The 19,889-nt window shown below is 36.2% G+C and overlaps 1 protein-coding gene across 1 annotated transcript in view; it reads left to right on the plus strand.

Moving 5' to 3' along the window:
- Positions 1-19,031, plus strand: part of LOC148945299 (uncharacterized) — a 57,148-nt gene extending 38,117 nt beyond the window's left edge. Inside the window, exon 2 of the mRNA XM_089098865.1 lies at positions 17,978-19,031. Coding sequence (XP_088954991.1) covers positions 17,978-18,886 — 909 coding nt within the window. The 3' untranslated portion in view covers positions 18,887-19,031. The remainder of the gene's footprint in view (positions 1-17,977) is intronic.
- Positions 19,032-19,889: the final 858 nt, after the last annotated feature.

Here is a 19,889-nt window from a genome sequence, read left to right on the forward strand (position 1 = left end):
GACTGAAGAGGCTAGTACCCTTTTTAATAGTCGAATGTGATTGGAGGGCAACTAACAAACCCACCGTTTCACTAAACACATCCATTATAAATTCTGACAGAGCCATTTTGTTCAACATAGTTGGAAATTTGGGAAATTAGATCTTTGAGGATGATCCCCCCACCCCCACAGTCCGCAGGACAGCGGGTGTTAGGAGACATGTTAAAAAAACAATTCTTACTACATAATATGCAAAATAATCCTAGTTAACATATTTTACAGTGGGAGAACCTCTATCTTCACTTCTTTCCTATTTTTCTGGTTTTTCTAAGAACTTCATAATTTTTACAAATAACATTTCTTCAACTTTGACAAATTGGTTATATGCACTAAATGCTGTGCCATCTTCAAAATTAATTTATGTGTTGCTATTGAAACCTCAGTAGTGGAAATACAAAACAATGGACAATCTCTTAAAAAAAAACTTCCAGATACTTTGTATTTATTACATATAGCAAGGATCCTGCTATATATAATAAAAATTTGTTGGATGGTATATCTTTCGGCAAAAATTTTAAAACAGACAAAAAACTTATCAAAAGCATGGCTTTTTTAAAAAATGTATTAAAAAAAACTTTTTAAACAAAATAATTTTTTCAAAGAAAAGTAAAGAACTCCAGTAAACAAAAAATTATCAAAAATAAAATCAAATAATCTACCAAGCATGAAACTACATCAAATCAGCATTGATGAATAAATGAAACCAAAAACAAACAGAAATTACAATAAATAACCAAGTCAAACTCAAAATGAGCAGAAATTAACATAAGTTGGGCTCAAAACTCCCATGCCTTCCCAAGGCCAGAACAAAATTTGCACTTTACTGAAAAAATATAAATGTTTTTACTTTATAAATTTAATAAATAAAATAAAATAAAAATTTTTATAAATAAATATTATTATTTTTATGTTAAACTGACAATGCACATTCAATAGTATTTTTTTCAGTAAAGCTCAAATTTTGTTCAGGCCTTGGGAAGGCATAGGGGTTTTAAGCACAACTTATGGTAATTTCTCCTCGTTTTGAGTTTGACTCGGTTATTTATTGTAATTTCTGTTCGTTTTGGGTTTCATTTATTTATTGATGCTGATTTGTGGTAGTTTCATGCTTGGTAGATTATTTGATTTTATTTTTGCTCATTTTTTGTTTAATGGAGTTCTTTACTTTTCTTTGAAAAACTTATTTTGTGGAAAAATTTTTTTGATTAATTTCTATTTGTTTTATATTGACATAGTCTTTTCAGGAAAAAGAAAATAATACTTTAAATTTTTTCGTTTTTTTAAGACTATATAGTTTGGCCTGCTATTTGTATGCTGGAGGAGAATTTTCAGCAATTTTTACCAAAATACACCCTTTTAAAAATCTGGACACAAATAGTAGTGTTTAATTTAGTTTAATACCTCCTCTAGTTGATCTGAAAAATTGATACTATTTGCAAAAAAATCTGTTTACTTTCTTTGATAGCTTGGATACACTTATGCTATTTCTATTTGGTTAAATTTTAAGAGCAGAAGTAGCCCTGAAAGTTTGAACATAATACTCTCAGTCATTCTTGGGATACTGCTGAGATGCCTTATTGGGAATTTGCATTAACACAGTGGATTTTGATTTAATCTTAAGGCAACATTTTGTTTTTAAAAATTTTGGGCAAATGGGAGGGTGGGCTGGGGAGGGGGATAAAGTTGCCCTCCAATAACTTTAGACTATTAAAGAGGGCATCAGCCCTTTCTATTTTCAATCAAATGAGCCCTTTTCAAAGTTCCCACAAAAACTTATTTGATACTAAGTGCCCTGGTCTAATCAACAACAACAACAACAACAAAAAATAATTCATTATACCCACATCAATCTTTACTATAAAAATGTCAAGCCTTCCAATCACTTTTGACTATTAAAAAGGGCACTAGGCCTTTTGATTTCCAATCAAATAAGCCCTTTTTGATACAACAACGCTGTCTGTAAACACCATATATGTCCCCACGGCATATATTACAACCTTTCCCTTAAGGGCTCTTCTGGTGGGTGTCATACTCTAAAACCTAATTTCCAGAACTTTCAACTATGTTAAACAAAATGGCTATCTCAAAATTTTGCTTGGAAGTGTTTGGGGAAATTGTGGGCGTGAGAGGGGTGTTAGTTGCTCTCCAATCACTTTCAACTATTAAAAATGGAACTAGCCTTTTCAATTTCTAAGCAAATGAGCCCTTTTGAAGTTTCTACAACAAACCTTTCAATAAAAACCTTATATACCCCCAGGGCAAAACTTAAAACCCTTGCCCTGAGGGCTTGGGGGGAAGGTCATTCTCAAAGATCTAATTTCTAAAACTTTCTACTACATTGAACAAAATGGCTACTCTAGTGCCCTTTTTAATGATTGAATGTGATTGGAAGGCTTGACATTTTTATAGTAAAGATCGATGTGGGTATAATGTATTATTTTTTGTTGTTGCTGTTGTTTAGACCAGAGCACTTTGTATCGAAGGAGTTGTCGAAGGAACTTCTAAAAGGGCTCATTCAATTGAAAATAGAAAGGGCTGATGCCCTTATAATAGTCGAAAGCGATTGGAGGGCAACTAATCCCCCTCCCATTTGCCCATTATGTTTAAGAGCTAAATATTGTCTGAAGATTAAGTCAAAATGCACTGTGTTAATGCCAATTCTCAATAAGGCATCTCAGCAGTATCCCAAGAACGACTGAGGGTATTATGCTCAAACTTTCGGGACTACTTCTGCTCTTAAAATTTAACCAAATCAAAATAGCGTAAGCATATCCAAGCTATCAAAGAAAGTAAACAGAATTTTTTTGCGAATGGTGTCAAGTTTTCCATTTCAGGTCAATTAGAGGAGGTATGAAACTAAATTAAACACTACTATTTGTGTCCAGATTTTTAAAAAGGTGTGTGTGTTGTTAAAAATTGCTGACAAGTTTTTTCCAGCATACAAATAGCAGGCCAAACTATAAAGTCTTAAAAAACGAAAAGATATAAAGTATTATTTTCTTTTTCCCTGAAAAGACTGTGTCAATATAAAACGAATAGATATTAATTAAAAAAACTTTTACCACAACATAAGCTTTTCAAAGAAAAGTAAAGAACTCCATTAAAAGAAAATGAGCAAAAATTAAATAAAATAATCCACCAAACGTAAAACTACCACAAAGCATCATCGATAAATAAATGAAAGCCAAAACGAACAGAAATTACAATAAATAATCAAGTGAAACTCAAAACGAACACATATCAAAATTAGTAGGGCTAAAAACCCCTATGCCTTCCCAAGGCCAGAACATAATTTGCACTTTACTGAAAAAAAATATAAATGTTTTTACTTTTATAACTTTAATAAATCAAATAATATTAACATTTTGATTACTAAATATCAGTATATGTATATTAAACTGACAATGCCCATTCATTTGTATTTTTTTCAGTAAAGTGCAAATTATGTTCTGGCCTTGGTTATGAAAAATAACAAAGTAAAGACAGAATTAAAGTAAACAAGGTATCCAATTAACAATAAGCCACTTGCATAATTTACAGCCCTTACACCGTAAATCAAAGTTGCCACGTAAATCACTAAATCCAAGTTGCCACGTAAATCACTAAATCCAAGTATTGAAGTAAACAAAGTGTTAAATTAACAATAAGCAAGTTCCGCAAGGGCGTGGAGGGGGGGGCTAGTTGCCGTCCGATATCTTTTGACTATTAAAAAGTGAGCTAGAACTTTCACATTTCAATCAAATGAACCCTCTCTGAAGTTTATACAAGCATCCCCTCCATAAGAACCATATACAACCCCCGTGGAAAACTTACAATGCCTGCCCCTAGGCCCTGGAGGGTTGTGTCGACACAGAAAATTTTGTTATCTTATTCTTAAACTATTTTTAACAAAATGGTTGTCTCAAATTTCTTATCTGATGCATTTTTGGAGAAAAAAGCGTGGGGGGGGGCTGGCTGTCCTCCGATCACTTTTGAATTGAAAAGGGAACTACAACTTTCAATTTCCAATGAAATGAGCCCTCTCTGAAGTTTATACGAGCATCCCTTCCATAAGAACCAAATATGCCCCCAGGGCATAATTTACAACGCCTGTCCCCGGGCCCTGGGGATGTGTGTCGACACCGTAGTTTTTGTTATCTCATATCAGAACTATTTTAAAAAAATGGCTGTCTAAAAATTTTTATCGGATGTGTTTGGGAGAAAAGGACGTTGGGGGAGGGGCGGGCTAGTTGGCCTTGGATCTCTTTAATTCTTAAAACATGAACTAGAAAATCCAATTTCCAAGCAAATAAGCACTTTCTGAAATTTATACGAGCATCCCTTCCGTAGGAGCCATATATGCCACCAGAGCATAACTTACAACGCCTACCCCCGGGCCCTGGGGGGTTGTTGAAACCAGTTTTTTTTAATCTAGCCTTTTAACCATTTTGAACAAAATAGCTATCTAAAAATTTTTACCCGATGCATTTGGGAAAAAACGGCGTGGGGGGAGGGGCTAGTTGCCCTCCAATCTCTTTTGACTCTAAAAAGTAAACAAGAACTATCACTTTCCAAACAAATTAGCCGTCTCTGAAGTATATACGATCACCCCTTCCGTAAGCATCATATATGCCCCCAGGGCATAACTGACAACGCCTTTCCCCGGGCCCTAGGGGGTTTTGTCGACACCAAAGTTTTGGTTATCTAACTTTTTAATTTTTTTTAACAAAATGGCTATCTAAAATTTTCTATTTGATAAACTTGGGGAAAACAGAGCGTGGAGGGGGGGGCTACTTGTCCTCCGATCTCTTTTGACTCTTAAAAAGTGAACTAGAACTTTCCCTTTCCAAAAAAGGAGCCCTTTCTGAAGTTTATACGAGAATCCCTTCCATAAGAATCATATATACCCCAAGGGCATAACTTAAAACGCCTGTCCCCAGGTCCTGGAGTGTTGTGTCGATACAGGAAATTTTGTTATCTGTCCCTTTTTTTTAATGAACTATTATTAAAAATGGATATCTCAAAATTTTATCTGATACATTTTGAGGGAAAAGGGCGTTGGGGGGGGGGGGCTGGATACAATCCGATCAGTTTTGACTTTTTAAAAAGTGAACTAAAACTTTCAATTTCTAATCAAATGAGCCCTGTATGAAGTTTCTAGGAGCATCCCTTCCATAACAACCATATATGCCCGCAGGGCATAAACTATAACGCCTGCCCCGGGGCCTATGGTGCTGTGTTGACACTGGGTGTATGTAAACTTTGAACTACTTTTTAACAAAATGTATATCTCAAAATTTGTATCTGACACATTTGGGGGGAAAAAGAGGGGGCTAGCTCCCCTCCGATCACCTTTGACATGTAAAGAGAGAACTAGAAATTTCAATCTCCAATCAAATGAACCCTCTTTGAAGTTTATACGAGCATCCCTTCTATAAGAACCTTATATGCCTCCACGGCATAACTTACAGCACCTGCCCCCAGGCCCCGTGGGGCTCTGTCGCCACCGAATTTTTTATTATCTGAACTTCGAACTATTTTTAACAAAATCTCTATCTCAAAATGTTTATCTGATGCATTTGGAGAAAAGGGCGGGGGGACTAGCTCCCCTCCGATCCCTTTTGACTTATAAAAAGTAAACTAAAAATTTCAATTTCCAATCAAATGAGCCCTCTTTGAAGGTTATACGAGCACCCCTTCCATAAGAACCTTATTTCCCCCCAGGGCATAACTTACAGCGCCTGTCCCCAGGCCCTGGGGTGTTGTGTCGACATCTGAGTTTTTTTTTTATCTGACCTTTAAATTTTTTTTTTTTTAAATGGCCATCTTAAAATTTTATCTGATGAAATTGGCGAAAAAGGGCGTGAGGGGAGGGGCTAATTGTCCTCCGATCTCTTTTTACTCTAAAAAAGTGAACTACAACTTTCAATTTCCAATCAAATTAGCCCTCTCTGAAGTTATTACGAGCATCCCTTCAATAAGAACCATATTTGCCCCCAGGGCATAACCTAAAGCGCCTGTCCCTGAGTCCTGGGGACTCGTGTCGACCCCGGAGTTTTTGTAATATAATTTTTGAACTATTTTTAACAAAATAGCTACCTCAAAATTTTTATCGGATGTATTTGGTTAAAAGGGTCGTGAGGGGGGGGGGGATAGTTGCCCTCTGATCACTTTCGAATCTTTAAAAAGGCGCTAGCACTCTCAAATTCCAATCGAATGAGCCCCCTTTGAAGTTTATGCTACGATCCCTTCCATATGAAGTGCCTCTAGGAAAAAAAAATTTAATAAAACATTGGAGCCGTATGGCCTTTAATATAGGCAACGCTACAGCGTTGCCTCTAATAAATAGCTATTTTAAAAGTACTAAAAAAAAACTTTAGCGTAAAGAGCAAAGTACTGACGAGGGGGTGACCCCCCCCCTCATATACGTATTATTCCCTTCCTCTTTTATATTCCGAAGGGAATATAAATTCCCTTCCTCTACGGAAAGCTCATTCCGCGTGCCCTCTGACCCCCCCCACTATAAAATCACACCTGATATCGTCTGTGTACTTCCCAATAACCAATACTATATTTAAACAATGGGCAAAGTTCATAACTTGCAGCCCTTCCCCCGGGGACTGCGGGGGGTTAAGTCATCCTCAAATACATAGTTATTAGTTTTTTTGCCAATGCTGAACAAAATAGCTATCTCAAAATCAATGGAGTGATTTTCAGTAAGATTACTTGATGTTTGGGGGGTGTTTCCCCCTTTTTCAAAAATTGGGCAAATTTTTTGATGGGTACCGTTAAGTTTGTGTATTTTACATATTTTAAATAAGAATTTAAATTTGATTCTTTTGAAGTACCTACTGTTATAAAGACTCTGTTTCACAGAGTTTTGGTTACTATTGAGCCGCATTGTTCCTTACTTACTGTTCGTTACCACAAAATGTTTGACTACGACAGATATAATGAAAACACAGACACAGAAGTAAGCTAACGCTACCGTTTATTGAATAGAAAGACATTAAAAACTCTTATAGAAAACTCTTGATCCTGCAGATATTGAGTATTGTTGCTAGTAGTGTGCTGTATTTACTTGCGACACGTATACCATATATTCTGACCATATCACCATATATTACAACCATGAATATCTTTACAAGAAGAGGAATTTGACCTACTTTACAGAGAGGGGTTAGAATTCTGTCAGAATGATTAGCCATCGATATAAATTATTGACAGATTACAGATTATTGACAGATTGAGTCAGTGTCATGGTTTCTTAACCCTTTCATCTATGAATTTTTAATTGTTATAATTTTCAAATATCTGTATGAGTATGATTAACAAGGTGAATCCATTAAAAGTTAAATGAATAAATTTTCATTCGGGTTAGATGAAATCGATTTTACATTTTTATATGAAATTTACATTAAGTGAATTTAACGTGGGAATATTAAATGTATAAGTATGGTCGCTATAATACACAAGTACCATGTGAGGAGTGCAGCTTATGTAAAACATTGTTTAGTATTGGAGTATGGATAAAGTTGAAACTAATAAAGTCGTAGGCTCCGAGAATAGAATTTAATATAGAAATCCAAAATAATCCTTAGAAATCGGGGACAATCTTTAGATATCAATTAGTGAGGTGGTTATGGATTTGACGACGCTCATAGTGGGTATACTTTTGGAGCTACCACAAATTCTTCTTACAAAAATTTGTATACATTCTAGGAAATGATACAGCAGCAATTAGTCATCCATACCCCAACCTCCAAGAGCCGCAGTACCCCCCCCCCCCAAACGTTTTGCCCCCCCCCCCCATTTTTGTACTTTTTTTAAGTTTAATACTTTTAAACTTTAATTTTTTTATATTTCTTTAGCATAGAAATTTTTTCAGCTTTTTTTGAATGGCTGATATTGATATAATAAAATCATGAAACAAATAAAATTCACATGTACTATCTTCGTAATCCAAAACCATGATGATATAGATATGTTAGTCGGGATTTTTACCGTTAGAAAAATAATTTTTGCGGTAACACTTCTTTTCTTTACTTTTACTTAGATTTTTTTTTGGAAGGATAATTTTTCCACTTGTTTTTATTTTTTTTTTCTTTATGCGGCTGGACCACCGAAACTCTATGACCACTCATAGACACTACGTGGCTGTACCAGTGGTACTCTGAGGCTGATTATCGACACTTCCTAGTTTATTTTATATTTTAAATCAGTATTATTTGTACATTGGAAGGATAAACACTTGCATCATTTACTTTAAAAAAAGTGAAAATGAATTATTCGAAGTAAGTATGTGCTTATGATAAAGTCATCGTTGCGTTGAATGTTGACAAAGACAAATATTTGAACTATGAGACAAGTAATTGTGCAGTTCTTATTAGAAATGTATGTGTGCGTTGTCATAACAGTGAGAGTTTATATTTCTTTCGACTACCGAAACCATTCAACATTGTTGATGGTGGACACATGAGAGTATCATTTCAAGAGATGATAGTACTCATCCAAGAAAATATAACCAACAAACCACATAACCAACAAACATCATCCAACAAACAACATCCAGCATTCATAACCAACATAACCAACAAACAACATCCAGCAGTCATAAACATCAAACCACATAACCATCAGTCATAAACATAACCATTATCCAACATAATCAACAAGCAACAAACAAAACCAATGTCAATTTCCCTGTGTTAATTTCCTATTTACGTTGCAAAGAGAGAAAAAGGTTTTATTAGAGCAGAAACAGGGCATGTTAAGACGTCAGAAGGCATCTCCTAGAAATCTTGCCTAGAAACAGGGCTCTCACAGGAATCTTGCCAGGGGCTGTCACGGGAATCTTGCCAGGTGTGGGAATCTCGCCAGCTAGAAACAGGGCTCCCGTAGGGATCTTGCCAGGGCGGGACTCTTGCCAAGGATGGGAATCTTGCCAGCTGACCACTAGAAACAGGTGCGAGGGGTTAAGAGCTCCACGCCTGTTGGGCCTGCTTGTATTCCCATGTTAATCTGCTATGGGCCTGCTTGAAAGCAGTAAGCCCCCACTATTTTTATCTTCTACCAATCTTTTGCCGTGTCTGCTTTTCACCTTGGATAAGTTTTGCAGCATCAGAAAAGCTTGTCTTTTTCCCCAGCCAACTGACTAGGCCTTTTCTTACTCTTTGCTCTTTTTCTTTGCTTTAGAGTACCTTTGCCAAAAGTCCTGGTAGCATCATTAGAAATAACCTCCTCATCCGCAAACATTGTCATTTAAACAATAGATGCGTTCTAGAACATTGTGTTTTGAGAGAGGATCTTTCTATGTTTTTTTAGCCCTATTTCTATTGGAGACATTCGCGTTTTGTGTCCAGACGCTTAGATTGTCCATTCATCTTATATTACAAGCTAACAAGAACGTGATGGTATCAAAGAGCAATCGAAAATATTACAACTCACCAAATGCAACAGGTAACGAGTGCGCAACTTTTCCTTTGACTGGTGTCGCCTGTGATTGGCCGACGGATATTGATGTTTAGTGGCAATCACGTCCTCGACAAAGTTTCTCAATGCCTTGCGCAAGCGGGAAAGATAGCCAGTTGATCTCTCGTTGCGTTACGTTACGTCGATAGCAAATCCGGCCTTAATTCAATTATTTTAAACGAAATTGTAGGGGGGTGGGGATGTTACACTTTCTCCTTTTGACACTGCAGCCCCCCCCCCAAAAAAAAATTAAGGCTCTGCATCCGTGCTTGTGCCATTTTGGAAATGTTTTATTAACAATTTGTTGGTTTCTGGGAGAATTGGGAGGTAACAAAACTTCCGTATGGGGGGGGGGGTATAAGTGGAACGAAGGAATGTTGTTCACCAAAGTTAGAGAAGGAGGGATGGGTAATGATGTTTCGAAGAGGCTGGGTATAATAACAAGATGAGGAGGATAGTTCTTCTTCAAGCATGGGGGGGGGGGAGCTGTTTAGAAAAGGAGGGGGAATTGATGATTGAGAAGGGTGCGTTAGTTTTTGAGCTGTTCAAATTCAAGTTCAAGTTTATTTAATTTCTCATTAAATCACTACAAGACAAAATAACACTTTTACAATATGAATCAATGGAAAACAAAATATTTACAGAGGGTGCCTACACAGTGAGTTATACTCGAAAACAGGCACCCTAAAAAAAAAAAAAAAGAAATAATAATAATAATAACAAATGATGAAAAGAAATGATAATACACTAGATAAACTGGGAAGAAAATGAGACACCACAGTGAACCAACAGCCCACACCCCAAATCAATAAATTACCACATAATTAAATATTTATCAACAATTGCACCGGCCAACATGACTTCAAATAAATGAATAGTTATCTATAATTACTTATTAGATATAGTTTGAATTTAGCTTTAGAAACTGGAATAGAAAAACGTGAATCTATATTACCTTCATAAATATTCCAGAACTTTATTATTGAATTTTTAGGAGAAAATCTGGATCTTTCATTTCGGATTCTAGGGCAAGGTAACTTGGCTGAACGTCTTAAACAATAATTATTCTGGACCAAAGAAACTAAAGAGAATTTACTATAATTTAAAGCCAATGGTAATAATTCTTTTATTTGTTTTAGTCTGAAAAGGACACAATTTGCAGTAAGGACTGTGTTTGAAGAACTTCAGGGGGAGATTTTTGCATGGGTTCGGTGCACTAAAAAAGGGCGGGTAAAGAGGGAGGAGTTATTCTTACAATTTATCTCTTTTACAAATTTGTGTAATTTTCTTCCTGGTGGTAGATAAAAAGAAGGGGGAACCTTAATATGTGCGTTAGTGCACCCAAAATAACAACCACTGCAAACAACGGTACAAAAATCAGCATGATTAAAATTGCACTCGCGCTTATTACACTGACCTGATAGGTAGAATGTAAATAAATGCAACAAATTGCAATGGCTAGCTCTACAATTACCGCTTAAGAATTGTTTATAAGCGTTTGAGGAAATGTCCGTTTTTGCAAGGTTGGGGTTGGTGCAGTGATTTCGTTTCTCGAGGTCAGAAGCAATAGTTGTATGACTATAAGAACAAATTCGGCCAAATTTGCAATTTCCATGCTTGAAAAGCTTGCAATTTTCTTTAACGCTACTACCAAGACTATTTTATTGTTGAAACTTGCTTGAAGCACAATCACGTTCAAAAATATAATCAAATCCTAATTTACATGAACCGGCTAAAATTATATTAGCAAAGAGAGAGGGGGGAGAGGTGTACCTGGTTTCGATTTTGATGCTTTTGTGACTCCTGTCTTTTAGACTGATGGCCAGTGGATGATGTATAAGGAACAGTTTTGGTTACTTGTGCAGCTGATTTAGTTTTTTCCTTCTCTAAATACCTAGAAAAGTACCAAACAATTGAATCTCTTCCCGTTTGAAATAGCTGCTTCACCGACATTCCCCAATGTAGTGCGGTGCAGCACTTTGTTACTAGAAACCTGGCCACAACATTTTAGCAGAATCAGTGCAATCAACCAGTTAATTTTAAAGTTGTATATAAAGTCATATAGCAAACGCAGGGATGATGAAGTTAAAATACGACAAAGTATCCTTCCTAGCCTAGCTCCTTCAAACTTTTTTTTTACAATCATTAAGACTAGTTGATTCCTGAATTGTATGCTCAATGTGAAAACATACCAAAAATAAATTATATATTAGAAACAGGAATTAGAATTATTAAGAAAGGTAGAAAAACCAGTTCAATACAAGGAACATATCCTGTGACTCGATCAAGCTTTATGAATTGGGCGGACATGTGCCGACATGAAAATACGTACTCCATGAATCTGAGGTTGGCACATTTGCGTTGTGGAGCAACATTACTGTTTTCCTAGATTTTTTGTTTTTCGTGGTCGGTGGGCTTGGTGGCGAGAAAAGAGAGAAATCCGAAACATTATTCCGGTATCGAGTTTCCTGAAACAGATTTCTTCTGAAGCGAGTAAATTTCTGGTAATTTTCTAGAACAAACCAATTGTTTGTTTCTAGTCTAATAGATAGTATAAACTAGAATTAAAACAATGCCTGAAAAGATAAAAAAACAATATCTCTTCTAGATTTTAGAAGAAATTCGTTAAAATTCAATCTAGAAATCCCAAAGTGGGAAGTCCATACACAATCTAACCTCTGAGTGTGAGATTTATTAAATTTTTGTTGTCAGCTATTATAAGGAATAACTTGGTGGGAAGTAAAATATTGGTGGGAAGTAAAATATTGTGTCCTAGTTGTGTCTTTTGGGGATCACAATCTGGTCCAGTCTTTGTGAACGACAAAAAAGGGGAGCTTGTTACTCCTACTTATTAGGAAATATAACACAATAGACTGTCAAATGTCACCCAAACTTAGAAAGAAGTAAAAGTAAGAGCGCTTTGCATTTTGAAGATCGATATCTGATCGATATCTAGTCCTATATCTATGGGAGGAGGGTCTTGAATATTTTCATCGAAATTCGTATTCAAAGGATTGTCAGGTCTCGCCTAAACTTGGTAATAAGTAAATCAAAGTGTCTTAGTTGCGTCCAGGGGCGTCGTTTGGGGGTGGCAAGGGGGGGGAGCAGTTGCCCCCCCAATAGTGTGGAGAAAAAAATATTATACATCCCATGGCCTTTGACTATCCAGATATGGACCCTTCTCGCCCCTCCAATAAAAATGCTGGAGATTCACTCCTGGTTGCGTCGTTTGTTTCTTAGTTACCGTACGCCTTTTAAATGCTCTAGACTCTAGACTGACCTGGCCTTTCTGGTAAAGGAAACAGGAAGGGCCCAAAAATTCCTACCATTAGGATTAGTGGGCTCTATTGTTCTTCTTTGGTCCTGCAGGGATCCAGGAATCATAAGTCATAGTGGGGAGATGGGTACTTGTATGATAAACTCCTAGATGTTTTCAAAATTGCCTGTGGATTGTTCTGGGTACCCGGCTGAATGACCGTATTTCAAATAGAAGGCGGTACGGAAAGTGTGGTTCAATCCTGCTTTTTAGGGCTATAATGAGAGAAAGGTTGCGATGACTAGGGCATGTCCTACAAGTGAAGTATAACAGATTACCGAAGATTGTCCTTTTCGGCGAACCGTCTAGGGTTGACCTGAAAGCAGGCTATCCGCGATTGGGGTGGCATGACATAGTAAAGACATATTTAAGGGAAATGGGAACTTCCTTGTAGGGTGTAGAGAGGGAGGTTTTGAATAGATTGGGATGGAGGAGGAGTGTGCGTAGCTGTGTTGACCTCAGGCGGTTTGGTGCTGCAGTGAGTTATTAATAGTAGTAGTAGTAGTAGTAGTAGTATTAATATTCTTCTAATATATTCCTCGGACACTCAATCCTAATGAAATATGCCTAAGTATGATTAAAGTATAATGATTTAGAAACAAATTTGGGCTGTATATTTACACATTAGGGGGGGGGTAGGGTAAAGTATTGCGGTTCTGCGTGCCTAATGTGTTAGGTACAATTATTCTCCATATTATGTAGTAAGAATTGTTTCTCAACTTCACACTGTCCAAATACTCTACCCCCCCCCCTAATGTGCAAATATATAGCCCAAATTATATTTGTGCCATCTATTCTTTCACTTCTTTTTGTCTTGTCTCACGCTAAGCTGAAAGAAACTAACGAAAAAACCGGTTCTATAATGTATCAATGAATGAACAACTTGAGTGGTCGGGGGCATATCATACAAGTACTGAGAGAGGAATCAGAAAACTAAATTAGGGTATCTACTACAAAAGATAATTGAACCTCAACTGAACTGAGTCAGAGGCAGCAGCTAATCTCCAAGTTATGTCTTTTGGAGTGCGTAAGTGGGTGACAATTTGAACACTACAGGGAAGGAGGAAGATAATTTTTAAATTATCAGCATCAACACAAGTACCAGAAGGGAGAGTCAAATCCCAGTCAAACTTAGTGAGAAGTAAGAGTAGGCTCGTAAATATAGCTTTCTAGAATCTTGACCTGATCTGATCTCTTTCAGGGCGGACCGGGGCTTATCAGCTTAATTAATAGACGGGCCAATCTAATCTAATTCAGCCAATCTAATTCAAACAGTTAAGTTTTCTACAGGTGGTGCTTCGATTTGACCTCTGTGAGGGCTATATTTTTGTCATGCACATCCCTCAGATCTCAGTTGATTGAGGTAAAAATTAGCAGTGAGTATTTTAGTTGTATCTATAGGTGGTTTGCGGCCAATCTGACAGCATATAGACCATTTGCTCCTAGAAGCGGATTCCGCATAAGATCTTGTTTTTTTCTGGTTAAGATATGCCTTTTGTAAACCATACAAGAACAAAATAATTCCAATAAATGAGGATATTTCCGAGACAGTGACAAGTAAACTAATTGTAGAGACGAACGTTTTGGATATAAAATGACTAGTTTCCTCAAAGAAATACTAAAGAAAACTGTAAAAATGTTTCACAGTCGAAGATCACTAAAATAAAACGAATGATAAAAGTGATTGTGATCTTTGCTGTTACAAAAAGTCTTGATTAACCTGTCTGTGACAGAATCCTAGATGCAGAGCAGTGAATCCACTATTGTCCTTAATTGTTACTTTTTAAAGTAAAAATTGTCACCCTTAGATTAATAATTGAGAAATACTTTTTAGGGTTTAGTAAAGAACGATCTACCTTGTCATCGTTACCAATGCCACCCTTTGAAGTATTTTACTTTAACGTCATCATGGTTGTAACATACAATTATGATGTCATTTATCATGTTGTATTCGAAGATGCAGTTTTATGGTCAAAAATTGATTTCTTTTAAGTATTGTATTTTGCTAATTACAAATGGTGCTAGATAAACCAATTTCTTTAAAATGAGCGCTTAAACAGCTCTCTGTGATGTTCCAGTGTCCTGCTAGCAGCGGAGGAAAAAGAACAGAAAAAGTGAACACATCGGTGCTACCCATGCAAAAATAAAAAAAATAAAAAATAAAAGGCAGTGTGGTTTCCGTCATTACTTACCATGCAAAGAAAGTGATTTTCCTTGTTGTTGAAGCCAGGGGACTATAAGTTCCACATATTTTGTTTTCGGTCAGGACGATTCCAATGGTGTACTTTTTATTTCGATCCAATTTGTTTTCTAAATCATCAATTTTGGGTAATTATGGGTCGAGGTCTGTCCTTTACATGGTTGCAGCTACCGCTGAAACCACGATTAATCTGTAAAACATAATCTGTTTTCACCAGCTCCCAGAACCGAAGCAATCCTATTAGCCAACAGTCTATACGTAATGTCGTATCTTTCTAATCTTCCCATTGCTAGCATAGGATAAACAACAGGCTCAGGGGGAGGAATTTTCGTAGTGGATATCTTAGCAACAATTATATTCTGCATCTCATTGCACAGAGTTGAATGAGTATTATATGCTATTGTTTGTTGATCACTTGTGCTATGAAGGAAGTTGTCACCAGTAAGGACTATACTTAAGCAGTGCCTCATGTAGATAGGAGACTCTCCATCAACTGAAAATTTTTCTCGATCGAGAGGGTGAGGCAGATTTTCCCTTGTGCGCGATATTAGTCTACGTATGGTTGGCTCTGGATCTGTCACAACATAATTTCTAAAATATCTGTCCAGTTTGCCTTCTGGATCTTCAACGTTTTTGTTGAAGTTTTCCAAGTATTCTTTTATGGTTATTTCATATTCAGTTTCCTCAGTAAGGTTCTCGTCTACTAATTCCAGCTCAACATTCTTGTAAGGGAAACGATTTTTGTTGCCCATTCGAATAGGATTCACTTTTTTAGAACGAATATAGTACTTTGAGTTAATATTTGTGTTACTTGGATTGAGAGATACGTACATTCTATTTATGGATAGTGTAATGTTTCTGGCCAATTTATTGCTTTTATGAGCATCAGACGCTTGGATTATTTTACTTGCATCAGCAACGAGCAAAGCTGCATAGCGAAAGGCGTGGAAAATAGGATCTCCCCTAGATCCTAAAGGGCCATAAAGCATTGAGTGATGGAGCTTTACTTGGATTTTGCAAATTGTCTCGTTAGAATTGAATTTCCCTGAGGTTTCCTTATCAAGCCTTTGTCTGCTTTCAGCATCACCAGTGGCATCTACATCCCTGCCAAAATAATTATCAATAAGGTTGGACGGGCTAATGTGTAGGGTAGTTGACTTAGTAATTGCAAGGTCATCAGAGGTGTCATTTCTGTAAACACGACTGTAATAATATGACGGAGTAATGTGAAATTCTTCTTCTTTTAGGTGGATTGACCCCATAATATCGCAGTCTTTACTAACATAGAGATTAACCCAATTCGGCTTTTGCTCATCCATGACAAATCCTTCATAAAAATTTTCTAGATAATCTGACTCATATCGTATTTCCTTCTCATGCTTTGTGTCTAAATTGGCTTCGGAGTAAAGCAGTGTCGACCGAAATTTATCTTCAAAGAGTCGCTTATTCCTATTCAGTTGGAGTTTATATGTATGGTTTATGTTGACAGTCACAGATCCAGTACCAAAGATGCAATTCACATCTTTTCTTTTTAAAGGAACTGATTCAATTCTGCCAAAATCAAAACCATAGGGATCGCTGACATTTTGGTAGCGCAAACTATTTCTTACTAAACTGTTATATATTTTGGGATCTATATCTGGTTCGGTCAAATTCACGTATTCAGTTTCATATTCTTTAATTCCGTAGCTAATTTTTGTTTTCAGAATGATATCTGATACACCCACTTTTTGTGAATGCAATAGTGGACGTATAGCCCAAGTTACTAAAGAAATAGCTACTATCGACCAAATTATATTAAAGAGTATATGTGGAATTCTCAATATTCTTTCGTTCATATTTTTCAATAGCTAGTCCAATACAAAACAGCGGCTTTAATGGGAACAACACGACACTGTTGAGTAAAGCACGCATTCATGATTTTAAATGTGACATAAACTAATATTTGAAAGATAAATATGACTGAATGGTCTTATTAGTTTTTTTTCCGATTTATACATAAGTTCTCGCATATCTTTAAACCACAGAAATCATTTTCCTTCATTTTCGCTCATCATAACATTTACTCTGTACTTTTTGCTTTAGCTGTTCGGATTCATTCGTCATCTATGTAATTTTGCATGATGTCATAGATACCAAAAAAAAAAAATCGTTTTCAGCTCTTCCTTGGTAATTATTTTTGTTTTGATTACGCTGTTATATAGTTTAGTAACAACCAGGCATGTTCCATTGCATATACCCTCTGAAATATCTAAATTAACCATTAGCATAATTATCGTTATATCCTTTAGTTTTAAGAAATAAGATAGCAAATCAGTAAATTCAATTCAATTAAAACATTCTGGCGTCAATTCAATTTCTCCTTCTTGTTTATTCTTAACACTAGCGTAGTGTACGGTGTGCAACATTTTCGTGTGCAACTCAATGTGATACTCGTTGTGCTTCATTTTTGTTCGTCATTACCTCAGACATTTTTTTCAATGGCTTTTGCTTTAGCTGTTTTTATTCATTCCTCATCTTGTATTCGCATGACATAACGCATCAGACATTAATTTAGTATGACGTCATAGAAACCCAAAGGGCTTCTTTTTTAGTATTCCTCCCTCCTTCGTTTTTTTCCTTCACAGAGACTAAAATAACTCTTTCCTTCCTGCCATTGTAATTTTGATTTGTCTTCTAACCGCAGATTTCACGGTGCAACATTTTAGTCTGTAATTTTTAATATGATTCTTGCTGTCGCTTATTCCATACCTTTTGGTTTAGCTGTTCAGAATCACTTTGTTGTGCAACTTTTCGTTTCCTATTTAATTTGCTCTTGATGTTATTATAAAAGAAGTGTGACACTTTTTTTCTCCTTATTTTGTCCATATTTAGCTTGGAAGCAATTATCAAAATATTAATATTTTTTTAAGAATAAATGAACGCCAAAAAAGGGGAAATTTTCACAAATTTTTAATGTTTTGTACTTTCAGGTTTTGAGTATACCCAGTGGCAGTTTGGGACTTCCATGCTTTGATCAATTCCTCCAGCATCACTCAGTCGGCTGGATACCAGATTGGAGCCCCCTCTTTCCTGTTCGTGACATTTGGCCTCCAAAGAGAGGGTATAGACCTGGGCTCGTATTTGAAAGGCCAACTCAGCGACCAATGATCCCTCAGCGCCCGTTTCCCAGGCTATCAGAGTATAAAAGTAAACCTAGGGATAGAGTCATTGTGGTTCTTCCACCGTCTACGACAACAACTGTACGACCGATTGAAGAAAAACCAAAAATAATCGTTGTCCTCCCACCCGTCTCAAAAATATTACCTAGACCTTTTCCTTCAGTAAAGGGGCAAGGAGGGCCCAAACCAAACCTTTCACCTAGAAACAGGCCAAAAGTTGTTGAAACTCCAAAATCTGTTACTACAAAATCACCTATGCAATATAAAACTAGACAACCAACAAAAATTACGAAAATATACTCGTACCAAACCCAGAAACCACCACCTTCCCCGATGCCCTTTGAGCCATTTTCATTTTCACCAAAAACATTTCATTCCTTAGCTCTAGCTCCAGTAACAGTTACCAAACCTCTAACAGATGATCCGACAATACAACCTGCATCGGCCACAGTTGAAATAGAGCGGACTACAACACTAAGCTCAGCTCCATCATATCCTATATTTACAGAATTAGCCAAGGACGTAGTAGCTACACCTGAGCCGGTAGAAATAGAACAGAGTGGTAATGGAGAGGACGTTGAAACCACCCTACCTCCTTACCGTTTAGAATCCGATATTCCTGTTGTGATAATTGGTGGTGCCCCAGAACCTGTGTTGGAAAATGTGCATCCAGTTTACTCCAACCCCACTTTACAAGGGGATAGCCCCGAAGGGCTTTAGACATTAGGGAAAGATAAAAATCTGTGATACAGACATAACACATTGATTAATGGACTTTATTTTCTTAGCAGTAAATTATGTCAGTTGATTTTTATTTTGAATGTCTATTTTTACCTTGACTCCATAAAGGATCTTCCTATTTCTTCTTCCGTTGTGCACTAGTTTTGCTTTATTGACAAAAGGGACAGGAATCTATATGTGGTTTATTTTTACAATTATTTTAAAAAAAAGTTTTCTGATAGACGTAAAAATGAAGCTGAAAGTTAAAGCCCAGAAAATTTATTGCTTCATATCTTATTCAATATATATCTATAAACTAGTTCAAATAAATCAGCTCACGGTATTTTCACGTATTTGTAGAAATTTGGAAAACTCACGTTACTGAAAATATAAAACAATATCCAATTCTTGTAGAGTTGAAATATGAGGCGCTTTAGGAAGCTCTATATGATTTGAAATCACTTAATTCAGCACAAGTTGTAGATTACCATTTTGTTGACGAATCCGAAGTGAATGTGTCTGAGAAGTATTAAAATTATAGACAAACCCAAAAAATGACATCCCAGCTTTAAAATATCCACACTATAAGCATGAAGGACAAAACCTCTAGAGTTTATATTATGGTCTATTATTTCTTAACTTTGGCTAATTCAAAATTTAATTTCTCGGATTTGTAACAATTTTGTATTACTAGCTATTGACAATACAATCAAGGCCAGTGAACAATCATAAAGAGCCTTATAAAACACTATTATTTTGTGCTCTTAAAACAGCATTCTGTTTTTTTCCGGTTTTCATTGCTGTTGTTTTCTTTTTGTTTTTTTTTGTTTCAGTAAGTCGCAAGTTTTTCCAAATTCTACATATTTAGGGAAATATCAAGAATCGGTTTATTTGAGCTAGTTTCATAAATACATGCTAGATATGGTGCGAAGCAGTATTTTTTGTTCGGTTTAAATTCTTCAGAAAAAATTCGTTTTTAGAATTATTTTTGCACGTTTTTAGT

This window comes from Artemia sp. Qi Xiang Cuo, chromosome 13, assembly GCF_049724085.1.
Source record: "Artemia sp. Qi Xiang Cuo chromosome 13, ASM4972408v1, whole genome shotgun sequence".
NCBI lineage: Eukaryota > Metazoa > Arthropoda > Branchiopoda > Anostraca > Artemiidae > Artemia > Artemia sp. Qi Xiang Cuo.